Source organism: Suricata suricatta, chromosome 14 (assembly GCF_006229205.1).
Source record: "Suricata suricatta isolate VVHF042 chromosome 14, meerkat_22Aug2017_6uvM2_HiC, whole genome shotgun sequence".
In the NCBI taxonomy this organism is placed as follows: Eukaryota; Metazoa; Chordata; class Mammalia; order Carnivora; family Herpestidae; genus Suricata; species Suricata suricatta.
In genome coordinates, this window is record NC_043713.1 from 25,715,548 (window position 1) to 25,733,236 (window position 17,689).

Consider the following 17,689-nt stretch of genomic DNA (forward strand, 5'->3'; position numbering starts at 1 on the left):
GGCAAAGCCAGAAAGGAGAAATGGTCCCTTATCATGTTCTAGACTCTTTAATGTTACATACGAGGACACTGAGGTCAAGGGGTGATGATTGCCCACGGTCTTACAGCTCAGTGGTGCTGGGATGGAGACAAGAATCCAGCTCCCAAATCGGAGTCAAGGGCTGCAGAATCATCACGGAGCTCCAGCCGCCCTGGTACCGGCTCCAGGTTCCCATGGCAACCATGTGGAACAAACCATCCACTTTGGTAGCATTGATTCATTCTCTATATGGTTTTTTTTTTCTTTAAGGGAAAATACATTTACATATACTCTTCACCTTCCCCAAATGGACTCATTCATGAAAGAGTCTGGAACACTTTCCAGAAAACAGGTATCCAGGCAGGAAATGGGGTTCCTGGCTCATGAAGGCCCGAGGAGGCTTCTGGATTAGGGAGTGTATCTAAAATGGATTAATGACTTGGAGAAAAGTGTTCCGGAATCACGGTTTGGAGTCCTGGCTTATCTCCGCTCTCCCTACCTGTAGATCTCTTTCTGAGTAACAAGAGCCCTTAATCAAACAAACCATGATGCATATATCTGGCAGCTTGTGCTTCTCACGAGGTTACTTGTTTCATCTGACCCTGCAGAGTTGATGGAATAGAATTTTGCCATTTTACAGCTGGGAAAACTGAGGCCAGAAGGTTGTCATGGATTGTGGGATTCCTCAACAGATGGGATTCCCCTGCTCTGCAGACCGGCCAAGGGTGAGTTGGATATTTGCCGGACACCACAGAGACCTCAGCGCGGGCTCAGCCACTCGGAGCTGGAGAGGAGGCTGGAAAAAGGAAGACAGAAAATGAGTAACTCAACAAGGAACTGAAATTCTCAAATGTTATTATAAGTGCCAGGGAGAAGACACACTAGGCTAGCCAAGGGTGTATCTCCAAGGGGCTGGCATTTAAATTGAGAACCCCAGGTATGGGAAGAGTGGTGTGAGGACACTCTTCAGGGAAGAGCATGTGCTAGCATCCTGAGGAAGAGGGTGGTCAGCACCCTAGAGGGAGGAAAGGAGGCCAGTGAGAGTCCAGCGTGGGGAGGAGGGGCAGGGAGGGATTCGACATAAGACCAGAGGGGTAACCAGGGGCCAGATTATTTTGGGTCTTACAGGTCATAGTGTGATACGTGCATGTAGTCAAATGCACCTTAACTCCCATATGGCAAACATGTGGGTGTTCACACACATGTCCATGCATTATGCATGCACACACATGCACACACATGCTTAATGTATCCAGATGCCACTTACACATGTACACCCATATATGAAAATGCACACATACACAAGAGTGCATCCATACAACTCCCTGACAACACATTGTTGCATACACTTAAACACACCTGCACACCTATGCACACACACACAAATGCATGCTCATATGCACCCACATGCCCACTGATATAGATACCCGAAAGCACAGAGACACACATTCTGTCATGCACACACATGAGCTGTTTCACAAATGCACACAGTAATGTATGCGTGCATACTCCCACGTAGACACTCATACGTGCACACGCATGGCCCGCCACGCGCCTGGCTCAGATGGGCTCTCAGCTACGGTTAAGCTTCTCTGCCAGTTGGTTATAATCTTTCATTGGAACTGACACGTTGATAGCCCCAGTTTTTCTAGGAAGTGACCTTCATGCTGGCTATTGATTTCCAGTGGCTATCAGGCGCCTGCCACTGGAGTGACAGGCCCGGTCGGAGGTCAGCCTTTAAATAAAGCTTCTGGATTACTAAGCACCAACCACTCCAATGAAAATGGAAATCGGCATCCTGGCTCCCGTTTATGTGGACTGTTCCTGCTGGTGAGGCTCCGGCACTGACTGAACACCCCTTGTTCCCTTACTCGGCCTCACCCCGGAACCGGGGTCAGGGGATGCCCACAAAGTCTTGTTTTGTGGAGAGCTGGGCCGAAGGCTGCAGGTGCAGCAGTTGCTGGGGCCTGAAACTTCCTGGATTGTGTCACAGCAAAGTCTGGGGCCATCCCCCTATGCCCAGCGTTCTGGTAACGGACAACAGGGTCTGAGAGACCCACGGGAGTCTCTCCTTGTGGTTTTGCACAGGTGACGTGACCTCTCTGGACCTCAGTTCGCCCCCACCCCCGCTTTCTTCTGCAGCCACACACACTCATATGACTCATCCCATTTCACAGTACTGCAGGCCACATGACTGAGGCCGTGGTGATGTGCCAAGCTATATACAACATAGCACAAGAAAATGGTGCTATTTGTCTCCGTGATTTTAAAGTATCACAATCTGCTAATCACACAACTCTGCCTGATGACATCACATGTTTACCTGATGACCTAGGGAGCCCCTCTGGTGGTTGCAGCATCTTAAGGTCTTGGGGCACCAGAGGCATAGGACGAGGAGGCTCAGAGAGAACTTTTTGGTGTTCAGAAGCTTTGCCTTTTGCCTTTCCTGCCTGTAAAACAGGTAAGCTTCACGTTGCTTCACCTGCTGTTCAGGCCTCGATTCTAAAAGCCAAATACCACCCGAAACCTGCCTTTTCCTACCTTTGGACACCCCCCATGCACCTTCACCCCCTCTCCCTGTGTGAGCACCCCCAGCCCAGCCCCACCCCTGCAGCCTGCCCCGATTCCCAAACAATCCCCAGAATACCTCCTTAGTCCTTTCTACGTGGCTTTGTTTGGAAAGTGCATGCAGACTTACTTCTGAACCTAATTGTGAATAATTCTTGCCTTAAGCCTGAATTTTTTATAAAAGCTTTTCTGGAGTCTTTTGGCTTAAAGAAAGTGGCAGAGGCTGCCGATTCTAATTTTTCTTTGCATCCCTCTGATGCAAATGTCTGTCCCTTTTTGGCCCTACCTGTCCATCATACGACGGTTATGGCCCGTGTGGCTCTGCACTACAGGGGGTCAGTAGATGAAGTCTATATGTACCGTAGGGAGGGTAAGTAGAAATTAGAAATGCCTACAAATTAGTTTTTCGACAAACAGGGTGGTTTATTCATCAAAATCAGAGAAGCAAGAGTCATTGGGGCATTCTGAAATTCAGATTAGCTGTCTATGTCACAGGCAAGAAGGTCGAGACTCTGGGCGAGCACACAAACCTGGTTCTTCGTCACAAGTTGCACCTGGAGCAGGACCGACAGGGGACTCCCTGCTCACTAGACAGCAAACGGGATATGCAATTCAGGGAAGGGGTCAAGAAGAGTTCAGGGGCATGGACAGTTTTACTGGCTTATATATAACCTCATGCTTTCTCCAGAATGAACTCAACACTTGTGGGGACGGGCACTCTGGGGGCAGGTTTGCTTTACCTAACAAATGCAAAAGATGTGCAGGCATTTCGCCACTTACTTCGAGCTCTCGGGGTGACTCATATTTAAGACTCCTCATATCACCATCAAAATGGCAATAGCAAATTTCTATCTTTTTTAAATGTAAATAATATTTCTCTTTTCAATGCGACTGACTCCCCTTAGCTTATCTACTGTGATCTCTGTGGCTCAAGGGTACCTTGCCTGGGAGTTCTGCACCAACCTGGTGAAGCGACTGAACTGTGGCATTCAGACTGGCAAGTGCTCTAAGACTTACTCCTTAGGGATCCTTAAACGGTGTCAGTCTCCCTGGGGTTGGGGGTGGCACTGCACCCTTCCCACCGCCCTGGATCCTGGATCTGATGATGTTGTGAGTAGAAGGGGTCCCTCCAGGGGCTGGGGGAGCCCTGGGGACTGTGGGCTATGGGGAGAAGGGGGTCTGTGTGGACCAGTGGAAACAGTGGGATGACCTATAAACACCCCTTCCCCAGGCCAAGTGTACAATTCTAAAATCTTCAGAGGCCAACATTGCTGGGTTTCCAGAGCGCATACACAGCAAACAGGCCACGATGCCCCAGTGAGACCCTGGACCAGACATCAAACTGATCTCAAACCCAGCTCTGTCACTTCCCAGCTGAGTGGCCCCAAGTAAATCATGTCCCCTCTCTGAACTGCAGTCTCCTTACCCGAAAAGTGGGGTCAGGAATTCCAACGATGCGACGGATGGTCTTGGGGACTGAGCAAAGCGTTGTTCATAAAACACCAGCCATCTATCTCCGCTGCCCCATAAATGGCTGTCATTTGGGGACTTGGAGGCTGCCGTGCTCATGGCTTCCATTACCCGCTGCCCAGCGTACCTCACGAACAGGGCGATTTTGCCTCTCCCCCCGACAGACAATTCAGTCACGTGTGGGGTCATTTTTGGTTGACACAAGGCAAGAAGGAGGCATCTAGAAGGCAGAGGCCAGGGTAAATCCTACATATCCAGGACGGCCCCCACAACAAAGAATTACCTGGCTGCAAATGGTGACAGTGACAATTTGGGAAGGTCTAAGCGAGGCCCCCTCTCTTCTGAGAGATTGTTTTCAATTCTCTGCCTTCCCCTCGGTGGCTCAGCTCAACCCTTCCATTTTCCCAACACCACAAAGACTGAGGGGCTGCGTAGGGAGCTGCCTCCCCTCACCCTGAGGCCACTCAGCCAGATGGCAGAGAGGTCAGCAGCAACCAAACATCTAATGACGTGTGACAACTGTGGCCAGACAGCAGACCCAGGCTGGGCCCCTTGGAGGCCACTCATTGGGGAAAGGGGGACTCATAAATAACAGCACACTGACAGCCCCAGTCTTGCTCGGTGGGAGGGATAGACCTCTGCCCGCCTGGGCTCCCAGCGCCTCGGGCAGAGCCTTTATGGGACTGGGTTCCAGCAGGAGGGACCGGGACCCCATGCACAGTGTGTTGGCGGGACGGGAGGGACTGTCACTGCAACATCTGTCCTGACAGCGACTGGCTTTGCTGCATTCACTTTATCCCTGACAGTGAACCATCCTCACCTTTCCGAACCCCTGCAATTTGGGGCTTTGAAGCATCGGCACAGCAAAGCACTTGCCTTGGGGGACAGAGTGGTGTGGTGGTGAGCGAGCTGATGGGTGTGAGTCTCAGACCTTTCCCTTCGCCAAATGCTCTTCTTGCACCTCCATCTCTCCATCTGTTAAATGGGGATATTCGAGCAGCAAAGCACTAATTCACGGGAAATTATATTCAAAGCAAGAAATTAATGAAGGGATGATGATAATGACAATAATGACTATGATTATGATTATTCAGCCATTTGGGAGAGAGGAATGTATATTTGAAAAAAAACCTACTTTCTGATGCTTTAAAAATATTAATCAGTTTTTAGGGTCTTTGGCAGTTCCAAATAGGCTCTTTGCAATAATAATAGTAATAATGATGCCTGTATTAAATAGCGTTTTTATTTTCACATTTATTTTTCTCAAGCCTCATGTGGCTTAAAATGGGACCTGTTTCCAATGATGCATATTCTTCTAAAAAGAAAAATCAAAATGAATAGCTGGCACGTAGACTGACTTTACGTTTTTTATTTCTCGGCATCCTGGTTCCGATTGCATGCTGGTGTGGGAAGGCGGGGCGCTGAACTGGGTTTGGCCCCTCTCAGAGAGGCATTTGGGCTTTGGGGTCTTGGTTTTGTCGCCTGCACAATGGGGATAAGAATCCCTTCCTGACTACCCCACAGCTGCCGATTCAGGGAGACCCTGTATGTGGAAGGCCTGTGAGGAGATTAGAGCATCATCCAACAAGGGAATATCAGCATCACACGCATTGTCTCCATTGTTATTATTAATTGCTATTCATGATGCCGTTTGCAAGGTCAGAGCTGTTCCGGTGCACCATGGCTGTGAACGGTTTCCACAGAATTTCATAAAAAAAATCTATGCGTGTCTCTGATGAAGACCCTGACCCTTGGAGCACTCCTTCTGAAAGCTAAGCTGCATCTCTCAGATTCTAAACAAGTCTCCTACCCCACTTCTTTTGTTTTTCAGCCTGGAAGACCGACTCGAGAGAGGGTCCTCCCTCCTGGCCAGTGCCTTGGATAAGTCTTCCATGGGCGCAAGACCTGGATGCCAGCTTTCAGCCAGGAGCACATTTTTGCAGGGAGCATTATAAATCAAAACCTGGGTTCTAATGAAACCACTGACACTCTCTAACAGTGCACACAGAGGCATCGCTTGTGAGAAATCAGCAGCACAGAACTAGAATTCAAGGGATGGGGGCTTCTGGGGGCTTCCTCTCCCTTGCTCCTTTTTTCCTTTATAATTCCTACAGAAATCCATAACTACTGCTCCAATGCAGCTCCTTTGAGAGTTAGCCTCATGGCCAAGCTGCAAGAGCCTGTGCTGGCTCTCTGGCAGACCCCCTCCCTGGCTGTCTGCATGGGACCAGGGGGCGGAGGACAATTGTACAAAGCCTTCTGCGCTCCTCCCCAGCAGAAGTTGGTGAAGGCAAAGCATTGGGTTCACACAAGGCACTGTTCCAGCCCTGGCCAGCCCTCTTCCTGATTGGCTGACCTTGAGTGAGATATTTAACCTTTCTAAGACTCAATGCCTCTATCTGTAAACTGGGGATAGCAGAGGGTTGAATGGGATCGAGAATGCCAGGTCAACAGTACTAGTCTAGGGAGGTGAAGGAAAGGAAAAGGCAGTAGAGGTATGAATCCCTGAGGACCTTTCTGGCTATCTCCAGGGGGCCAGCCCCCGCATGCTCACTGATTTTATATCTAGCCATGACAATGCTCCCCCAGTTTGATTTGATACTAAAAAGAGCACATCTCTGCTCAAATAGTCGCAATCGAGGTCATCAATGTCACCATTAGCAGTCACTTGTGTGCAAGTCATCTAGGTCTGAGCATGGTAATAGGTGGATGGAACGTGTTCTCATCTATCACTCTGAGGAAGGGCACACCCCACGTTCATGATTCCTCCATGTGAGGACTAAGTTCATGGAAGTCCTGTCCTTCAACAGGTGGATGAAGTTTCTGAGACTTGTCCGCATGAGTTACGTCTCAGGCCCCCTCACCAGATGGGAATAAAACCCCATTCTTCCCTATCGCTCTCAGAACCCCCCTACTCATATTCCTCTCCCCCTCCTTGGAGCCCCTAAGCTTTTGCTAGTTTTACCACTTAATTTAGCACAGGACAGAGACAATAATTATCTCCTCAATTAGATTATCAGCCTCCTGTGGGCACAGAACATGCCCACAACGTCTTGAAATTTCCTAGAGGAACCTGCTTTATCAGTTTAGTCTAATTACGATGATCTGAATGTCTTTCTCATGACAAAGACCCCTTGTTCACTCAGGTTAAATGCTGCCCATCTTGCTACTTCTAACTCACATTTCATTGGCTAGAGCAGGTCAAATGGTCCACGGGGCAGAGTTACAGAATCCTCCCAAAGAAGCCAGGGAGGGGCATCAATGATTTTCAACAACAATACAACCTATCACAGACCTAGAAAAGTATTTCAACAAAGCTCTTTTTTGCTCAATAAATATTTAATGGCAATAATGAACCAAATATCTTAAGACAGAAATATTTGAACACAGCATTTTGGCATGGTTGTTTAATCTAAACTAGCCAGCAAATGATGGGTAAGGATACGGTCAGCGGTAAACTTAACCCAACTGAGGCCTCTGTCTAGACCATGGTAGACACGCCCCTGTTCCCTTGTGGAAATGCTGCCCTGGGGAAGCAAGACTGTCCTCTGAAAGCAGGGATAGCATCAAAGGAAGGGGCGGGTTATAAGGTAAAGACTTTGTCTTTCTAGAAGAAAGTGTCCCCAGAGTCTCTTTCAAAAGGCTGAGGCTTCGAGGTCTCTGCCCGGGGATGACTATCCTCGGAGATGCCATAGAGGGATTTCTGCAGTGGACAAGAGGCCCAGGACCATCTCTTCCAGCTCTAAAAACCTATCAGAAACCTCAAAGGAATATACAGTGCAGTCGTGACCCAGTACAGCATTCATATTCCTAAACAAGCAGGTGTAAGATGAGATTTATTAGAAACCCAGAATAATATGATGTGAGGCATCAGGAGGAGGAGGAACAGGCAGGAAGGCTTCCTGGAAGCATTGGGACCTCAGCTGGATCTCGAAGGCTGCCAAAGACAGAGATACATAGGGGCTGTGCTGGGGTTGAAGTCCGAGAGGGTGGGTTACAGGGCAAAGGCCTGGGTTAGGGCAGGGATGCCCGAGGTGGTCCCCCCACTTCTTTACCGCCCCTCCCCCCAGCACACAGCCTTCCTGGGGGATGAAAGAAATTCAATGTGCACGTGACAAGGAGCTGCCGCCGCCTTTCATATCCTTTCCCCATTTCAGGTTTGCATCTTATTTTCCTGCGAACTTTTTTTCTCCCTTCCCTTTGCGTTTCTGGCTTTTGTTGGTGTAACCTCAATTTCTTGCTGCCTTTCGAAGCTTTTATTCCCCGAGCGGAGGGAAGGAACTTTTCATGTCAGTCTAGGTCCTTAGCCAGACCAGTTGTCTTTCCAAACCAGTCCGGGGCTGGAGGAGGGGGTAGAGGGTGGGGGGCGGCTGGGGAGATGGGGAGGCTGGGCAGGGAGCAGAGAGAGTCAATAGCCAAGGAGGAAAACAAGTGTAGCGCTTGAAGGTCCCCGAGGTGATTTGCAAATCTGCTGAAATCCTGAACAAGCTTTGATTTAACCCAAGCTTGAAATGGCTTTTATTTACTGTCTATTGTGGAATAAATGACATCTCATAAACAGGCTTTATCCATTACCCCAGAATGGAGAGCACGGTGTTAGGGACATTTTATCCTCTTGATATCAAAGGAGATATGCCAGGGTGTGTTATTACAAATAGAAAAATCAATGCTGAGACACACACATCTGAAATTTCATTTTCATTGAACCACATTTTCAAAGGGAAAAAAAAAGGTGATTGCTAATAAAAATGACTACAGAACTGGAGGATTTACCAAGCTTGAGCAAAGGACTGGCTGAGACCAAGCCCGGCCAGTGAATTAATGGGGCTGTGCCCTGGGGCCATTTCCTGGTCACCCTCCCCACTGACCCAGCCCTGCCCAGGGATGGCTTTCCCCAGCTACCCACGGGTGACACCATGGCCCAAACTCTGTGCTGGCCCCAGGAGCTGCCTCTCACTGCCTCCAGCCCTCCCTCCCTAACCACACACACCACACATGGCCACAGAATACATGGAAAACACCAGAAATATCAAGACCACTGCTATTTCCTCCAGGCCTTTACCACTCTAACTTCTGACTCTTCCAGGCCTGAAATGAGAGTGAAAAGGCCCCCATGGAGAGAGGAAGGAGAGTGAACCAGTCTCCACAGGAAGGTTGAGTCCTTATCTCTTCCGGAGGTTCTCTTCAGGAGGTGGCCATGCCCACCAGCTATCTGCCAGAGAAAGTTGGTGGAAGGTAAACACCTTCTGCTTGTCATAAAATGTTTTTAAAGTCGCCTCCCTGGACTCTCATCTTCTTACCACATTGTGTAACCCTGTCCTGTTCTGCCCCAGCACCACCGTCCCAGGCTATAAACTCATGAGGCCAGAGGCCAAGCCTGATGCTGCTCTCTTGCATTCCCACAGGCTGGGTAGCTCAGTCAGTTGAGCATCCGACTGCAGCTCAGGTCATGATCTCATGGTTCGTGGGTTTGAGTCTCGAATTGGGCTCCAAGCTGATAGCTCAGAGCCTGGAGCCTGCTTTGGATTCTGTGTCTCCTTCTCTTTCTGCCCCTCCCCCATTCACACTCTTCCTCTTGCTCTCTCACTCTCTCTCAAAAATACATAAACAAATAAAAAAAAAAAACCTAAAAAGAAGGCTCCAGCTCCGGTCGGCTGCCTTGAGGCATGAACTGGGGAGAGGTTGCTGGTTTCATGCAGTCATATTTGGCTCAGCAATGCCTAACTGTGTTGGTTGAGGAAAACAGGCTTGGTTTTAAGGCCCTGCAGTAAATTTTGACCTGCTTCCTGAAGAAAAAAAAAAAACAAACAAGAAAACAGGGAGGAAGAATGAAAAGCCATGTTCTCTCATGGAGAAAGAGCATTTTCAGCTGTTTGGAGCTGGCCACGGTGTCAGGAATCACATCATTTAACTCTTCTTTCTTGAGAGATGGGGAAACCAAGGGAAACCTTTCTGGAAAGGGGAACTGATTTATCTGAGTCACACAGGAAATTGTGGCGCAGTCCCGAGCCCTTGGTTCTGCCTGAAAAGATTCGAAGGAGGAAACGTGAGAATGAAGAAGGACCTCACATAGCGACTTCACTGCAAAGACAATCGGGTGGTTGAGATGGTTGTTTTGGAAATAATCCAATGAGGAAAGCTCTAGAAAGCACCCACACTGCACAGATGCTCAAGGCTTTTGCTGTTTTTAAAGCGGCATGGCTTTTGCTTTCTCCACAGACTTAACTTGGTTGAAGGCCACTCATCAGAACCAGGAACGGCAGGCTCCTGAAGCATTTTGGGAAGACAGTTCCCTGGGAGATGCGTCCCTGGCTCCCACAGAGACTCGGCCGCCTGTTTCTTCCGCCGCTTGCTTCACAAAGGTCTGAGCGAATAGCCTAAGCCAGCCAATACAATTCAGGCGATTCTGCTTGAAATAGGTAGCAGTATTTAAATAAGGTTTCAATAGGAAGAAAAAGTCTCTTCGGACTTGGTCTGTGATGTAGTTATCAGGAGGAGAAATTTGCAGAACCCATTACCTGCCACTCCTTCCCCCAGGAAATCCCTTGTTTGCGGAACGTGAATCTCTCTGGCTTTTCCTGGATTTTTCTCTGTGGATTGAGCTGGGTAAACACCTGCCTCACACTGTGTGTTTATAAGAAGAGGCATTTGTGGCTTTGATTGTTTAGAGGTTTCTGCAGAACACACGTGCCTTGCACTCGCTCTCTCTCCTTCATCTTCCCCTGTCCACCCTGCTTGTCACCCCTGAGAAAACACCCGTGGACACTTCCTTGGGTCTTTTTGGTCTTCCAGCTCAATCTTCCATCCAGAACAAGGAAGACACATATTGCAGCCTGCCTCCTCGGCCTTGGGATAGCTTTTTTCAGAGCCAGTGTAGTAGGTCTTAATTGTACGCCTGTTAGGATTTATTTCACAAAAATTTGTTCAGCACATCCTATGTGCAGAATGTTGAGGAAGAGACGGTGAGCTCTACCAAGAGACCCAATCCTTGTCTCGAGATGCTTATGGCCGTGTTGAAGAAACAACTTGTACACATTAAGCATTTGGTCGTAGCCTGCGTATGGACCATAGAACTTTGGAGGGACAGGGCGTCCATCACTGTCCTTGTTATTGTTAGCCAGAGTAAGCCTCCTGTCCTGAGTCCTCAGGTAGTTCAAAGCCACGCACGGATCAGGTCTTTCAATTTTCTACTCATGGGGAAGAGTGTGACAGTTTCCTTGCTCGAGTGTTCCTGTGGAGGGCATCCTGTCATGGCTGACTCGGACCTCTGGTGAGTGTCATCATAGTAAAAAACAAAAACAAAAACAATCGCTATTAACTGGAACTCAGCAAATTTCTCATAGATTTTTTTTTTGGTGTGACTCCCATTTGGGTTAGAAACAAATCACAAGGAAATGATGTTATCAGACACCTAGTTAAAAGAGGAAAATAAAAAATACAAAACAAAGCTTGGCTCAGATTTCATCTGGGCACCTCATCTCCTTCACCTCCAGCTACAACTCGGACAGTGAGCACTCCTGTCTTCAAAGAAATGACCATAAAAACCCATTGTCAGCCAAGAAAGCTGTGTGATGCCAAGTAGTAGGGCTTTCTGCCAGAGGAAGTAGCCTCAGATATTTAAGAACTATTTCTCACAACCTGAAAGGGTTTTCTGCTTTATCTTCAGCTTCTAGAAAATACAACACACAATCCCATTCACCTATCCTGGATATTCTCATGTGGAGAGGGTTATGGTTCAGATGATTCACATAGTGACAGCTGGGCCTCTCTTGAGGTCAACGTTCATGGGAGATCCAGGTGCCAGTCAGGCTCTGACATCACCTAAACTTGGATCAGCCCTTTAGCCTGTCTGACGTCCACTGTAACTGGTTTCTAATGGCCTTTCCACAGGTAAGACTCAAAGACTCTATGAAGTAACCAGGTCATGTTAGATCCCAGCACTTTTAAAAGCTGCTGATTTCTCTTGTATCTCAATGCAGAAATATCTGCACTTCCATGTTAATTGCAGCATTATCCCATGTGGCCAAGAAATGGAAGCAACTCAAGAGTCTGTCAATAGATGAACAGATAGAGAAATGAAGGGAGATACAATGGAATAGCATTCAGCCTTTAAAGAAAGAGACCCTGACATCTGTAGCAAGATGGGTGTCCTAGAAGACATTATGCTGAGTGACATAAGCCATACCTGGGAAGAAAAATACTGTACGATCTCACATGTGGAAGGTAAAAAAGTCAAATATGGAGAGAGAGTTGATGGGTGGTTACAGGGATTGGGGAGGTGGGGACATGGGAGATGTTGGTCAAATGGGTGCAAAGTTGATGTTATGCAGGATGAATGAGTTCTAGAGATCTAACGTACAGTGTGGTGACTACAGTCAATCGCATCGTATACTGGACATTTGCTGAGAGAGTAGGTCTCAGGTGCTCTCACCAAAAAACGCACAAATTCTGCTCATTTCTGCCCTGGATGTGTATGCACTGCGAGTCTTCTTGTACCCATTTAGGTGCCAGTTGAGTGTCTGACCTTGCTGTTGTCTTTCAAGCAGAGTATACCGCAGATGAGGTGCCTGGGTGCTCAGTAGGTTAAGCGTCCAGCTCTTCCAACTCTTGCTTTTGGATCAGGTCATGATCTCATGGTTCGTGAGATTGAGCCCCATATCGGGCTCTGTGCTGACAGTGTGGAGGCTGCTTGGAATTCTCTCCCTCTCTCTCTGCTCCTCCCCTGCATGCATTCTTTCTTTCTCTCCCTCTAATATGAAAAAAATAAAATAAAAAAGAAATACCACCAGGGCACCCAGGAGTGGAATGAGGTGGAATACAGTAGAAAGTTAGCTCCAGCTTCATCCGTGATGCCTTTCTTATTTTACTGAATGAGAAACATACAGAACTACATATCAGCAAGTGATGCATGGTGGTGGTACGTGGCTTTGTTAGATGACGATGGGTACCTTCTGAATTTTTTATAACTTCTCAAAATAGAAATTCTGATTTAATCAAGTCAGTGCATGTGCCATGGGGCAATGGCTTCATCAGACAAGTGGCTGTGATCAGGGATAGAGGGAGATGGAGTCAGAGAGAGGAACGTGGAGGCATTTCCACTGCTTAACCTGGATGCTGGGCACACCAGTGCTCACTGTCCCCTCCGTTTCACTTTACCTTATCTGTGCCTTGTGCATCTATGGAATCCTTCATTATAAGAGTATTTGGGAATCACGATACGGAAACAGTGACATTTAGCTTTGAATGTAGAAATGTGAAGTTCTCGTCCTGTGAATAATAAACACTGTCCGATAGAAATGTAATGCAAGCCACACCTGTCATTTTAAATTTTCTAGTAGCCCTGTTTTAAAGAGTAAAACAAAACGGGTGAAATTTATTGTAATATTATATTTTCTTTAACTCGACATGTCCAACTTCCTGTTATTTCAACATGTGATCAACATTAAAAATTTTAATGAGATAGGTTACATTCTTTTGTTGTTGCTGTTGGCACTGGACTTGGAAATCCAGCATATAGTATTTTACACTTACTGCATGCACATCCCAGTTGCAACTTAGCCAGTGAGCCAGGCAGGCAAACCCCTGGGCTGCACTTGGTCCGCCATTACTGACAGGGGCTGAGAACGCTAGGCTCTCTCTCAGCACCAGTCATGATGGCCCCAGAAAAACCTCACATCACCCCCAAATGACCTCTCCCTTCTGCTCTGGGGTGGGGACCCTCACTCACAGGGGGGGTGCATCTTCCCACTCCCACCAGAGAGCGGAGCAAAGGGGATGTGAGGCTACCCATTTCCCCAATGCCAGTGCATAAATTAAGTACTGAGCTCTCTGCAGGCAGAGAACCAGCGCTCTCTCACGGGCTCCTCTGCCCTGTGCACCAAGGAAGACCACAAGCCAGTTTGTTTTCAAAAGGGACGAGAGTGTAGACAGTCTGGGAGGAAATGACAGACAATAGGAAACACTGTTTGCCGGTAGAGAGGCCAGCTCCAGAACGCCGCATGCTGGCTCTTGGTTCCAAGGTGGGCTCATAAAACACATGGGCAGGTGATGGAGGCCCCGGGGTGGCCCTGACTCTTGATACGCACAAAGGTCTAACAGCATGGGGTTTAAACCCACTTTGCAAGGGGTCTGCTCCTGCCTCGTTCAGGGGAATCCACACCCCGCGCTGAGAAAGTAAATCCACCAGACTGGGTTATTCTGGGTACCATTAAAAAAAAAAAACAAAAAAAAACATCTCCATCAGATCTGAACTATGGCATCACTCCTGGGAGAGGACTGAAACTCCTCAGAGCCCAGGAAGGCACTTCTCTGTGTTCAGGGGACAGGACCTGAGCACCTGTCCTCCCGGCTCAAGAGCCACCCCCCCCCACTTCCAACAGGGGTCTTGTGCTTTACACCAAAACCACAGTGAAACTGAAAAACAAAGATGTTATTTGGGATTTCTGAAGACTCACACCTTTCTTTTTTTCATATCTATATGTGTTTATATATGCAATAGGGTGTGTAGGAGATACAGAATGAGACATGTGGGAAATACATATGTAATACACACACACACACACACACACACACACACACACACACACACACACACACTGGTATAGATGCGTGGGTATATACATCTTATTGGAAAGAAGGGCCAGGCTGCATTTGCAACAAAGTTTCCCAGTCCACGCAAGCATGAAGCCCTGCTTGGAGGCTAGTAGCAAGAATGCAATTTACCTTTGGGTGGTGATGCTGGGATTCCCATTTAAAAGTCTAAGCCAGTTGATTATTTATTGATGTCTCTCTTTCCATAGCTGTCTGACTCTTACTGGTTGAAAGAAGCCTCTATGCGCCTAAAGGATTTTTTGAATTAAGTTCTTTTCAGTCATCTGCCCCTCAGGTGTTAACCAATGAGACTGTATTTGACAGAAGTCAGCTCCTTTCCTCGCCGACCCCTAACTCCCCTTACTTTATGTCACGAAATAAAATTAAGCACCGGGAGAGAGCACCATCAAACAACTGGTCCTGACATGGTGATTTGGCATTTATTTTGTATTTACAGAAAGAGTGAGAATAACACAACGGAACCACTCATGTTTTATAGTGAATATGCCTCCCAACCCCATTGGAACACAAATGCAGGCAATTTAATGAATACGTAGGACTCATTCTGACTCATTCTGACTCTGGCCAGTGGTGTTGCTGCGAGCCCAGAAATGGTCCTTGAAGTACCCATTTCCCTCAGTTCCCTGACATCAGGCTGGTTTGGCCTCCTTACCTCAGCTGGCTCATCATAAAATGGAATGATGGTCCTTCACTCAAAGCAGGGCAGGGGCTGAAGTCCCTTCATAATTCCAGGAGCTGGAACCTTCTTTTCAAAGATTATCCTGCTGACTTCAGCCAGAGCACACTGACTGAATCCTTATTTTGGTAGGAACCTCCACCCTTCACCCCTGTCCTCACCTCTAGCTGCCTTCCCCCTGCCCATCCCATGGAGAGGAAAACAGGGATAGGGAGTGGTATTTAGTGAGACTAGTGGAATAGAAACGGAAGCCAGTAGGGGGCTTCTGCCCATTCCGGTGTGTCCTTTTTTTTTTTTTTTCCATCTTTTGGATCTTTTATCTTTTGGAGAGAAATTTAGTCTTAAATTTAGGATTCCATAATTTCTTTAAAGCAAAGCCACTAAAATACACAGGCCCGAAGAGGACACACCTGCTTTAATACAGATGCTCTGACACATCTTCGGAGACACAAGCTAAGATGACTTCCTCTCCAGGGTCCAGGACTGCTCCTTGGCTTTGAGTTCTTCTAGTTTCTTCTTATAGCGGCTCATGAAGTAATCATCTGGTTCAACGCCTACGTTCTTCAGATTTTCCAGGACCTTCTCCAGTCTGGGCACTGACTGGGCTCCCTCGATCTTTCGTGTGCTCAGGTACAGAGTGAACTCCTGGAAATCCAGAAGCCTGCAGGTGTCCACGGAGCAGATGTTGCTGATGCCACTGGCTCTCTCCACATGGGGAGAAAACACCAGGCCTGACAACTTCTCCAGATCTTGAAGGCTCACCTGGAACTCACTTAACTGGCGCTGGAAGCCAAGGGCTTCATTGGGCACTACGAAGGCCCCTAGGGCCAGCGGTTCGGTGGACACGAGGCTTCTGTGAGCCAGGATCACCTTATAAAGGTGTGAGGGACTGCCACATTATCCTCGCAGATCTAATGGTTTTCTTCCCATGGCTTCCAGTCTGAGGTAAAGTCAACAGTCCAGACACTATTCAAATATCTTCAAACCTCTCCGTCAGTTCTCAACAGTACATTTCCATTCTGTTCCAGTATTCAGCATTATTATCAAAATTCTGAAGCACAATATTAGAAAGGTAAAATGTTTCAGCCATGGCTTGAGATGAAAATTTGTTATTTCCTGCTGGAGCCATGTGTCCTCGTGACCACCCACTCCCAACATAGTCTTCACTGAAGGCACTGAAGGTTGCAGGGATGTTGGGATCAGGCTTGAATTTGCAATGTTTTCTGTCTGCATCACCCATTATCTTGCTTTTGGATACATGTTCAAAAACCCATCTGGGCACCTGCTTTGACTGATCATAAGACAAGGCATGATTAGTGTAATGCCTAGTCTGTGTTCCAGTTAAGGGGACTCCAAACTGTTCCAAGAGAGCTTTCTCTGCACAACCACTGGGCTTCCTCCCTGCTGGCATGGCCTCATCACCCCGACCCCACAGCAGCCACATTGCTGTGAACCCGCCTCCCACCTCGCCCACCACAGCTCTGGCCACAAAGACGCTCAGAAGGCGCAGGAGCCCCTGAGGCAGGAAGCAACACTTCCTGCGGCCATCTTCCCCTCAGGTGTGTCTTTCTGATCAACTGGGCACTCACCAGGGCCTGTCTATACCACCTGAGGAGAACTGGCCCTGAATCACCCCATTCTCTGGCAGGGAGTGTCCAGCATATACAAGCAGAGACAAAGCCTCCACAAAAGGTCCCTTCACCTTCCTGGACTTTTCTGAGGATGCCAAAAAGCCTTTGACCAGGAGACACAAAGTTTCATTCATTTGTGTGAGGGGAAAACGGTAGCAACCACCAAGGAACTTTCCAGTCTAGTGGAGGAGACAGATAGTGTCAATAATCAAACACACATCACGGAGACAAAACCCATGACCTGAGCCTCAGGTGGTCATGGATTTGTGGAATGGATGCAATGGCCGCCATGTGTGGGAGAGAAGAATGCCCCCTCCTTCCTCCCCACGCACCTCTCCTCTGTGCCCCAGCTGCCGGCCTTGGCGGGGGCTCTTCCAGAGAGCAGGTATGGATGGAGGTGGGCACAGAAGGTGGTGAGGACGCTCAGCAGTTGAAGCAGGAGGAAGACTGGGTGTTTCGGGGACAAGGGCTTTGATATCTCATCTCTCGCCCAGCCAATCTTTTTTTTTTTTTAGCTTATAATTGCCAGGTATATTTATTTTTTTTCCATAATATTTTATTGTCAAATTGTTTTCCATACAACACCCAGTGCTCTTCCCCTTAAGTGTCCTCCACCATCACCACCACCTCTTTTCCCCCCTCCCCCTTCCCCCTCAACCCTCAGTTCATTCTCAGCATTCAATAGTCTCTCAAGTTTTGCATCCCTCTCTCTCCC

General features: G+C 48.0%; 1 protein-coding gene and 1 pseudogene across 1 annotated transcript in view; both read right to left on the reverse strand.

Moving 5' to 3' along the window:
• Positions 1–88: 88 nt before the first annotated feature.
• The window catches only part of LOC115278019, a 27,664-nt gene continuing 10,063 nt past the window's right edge, over positions 89–17,689 (reverse strand). Inside the window, exons 2-5 of the mRNA XM_029922454.1 lie at positions 4,877–5,031; positions 4,013–4,276; positions 2,342–2,468; positions 89–814 (exon numbers count right to left, since the gene is read on the reverse strand). Of these exons, the coding sequence (XP_029778314.1) occupies positions 704–814; positions 2,342–2,468; positions 4,013–4,276; positions 4,877–5,031 (657 nt within the window). The 3' untranslated portion in view covers positions 89–703. The remainder of the gene's footprint in view (positions 815–2,341; positions 2,469–4,012; positions 4,277–4,876; positions 5,032–17,689) is intronic.
• Positions 15,797–16,891, reverse strand: LOC115278018 (annotated as a pseudogene).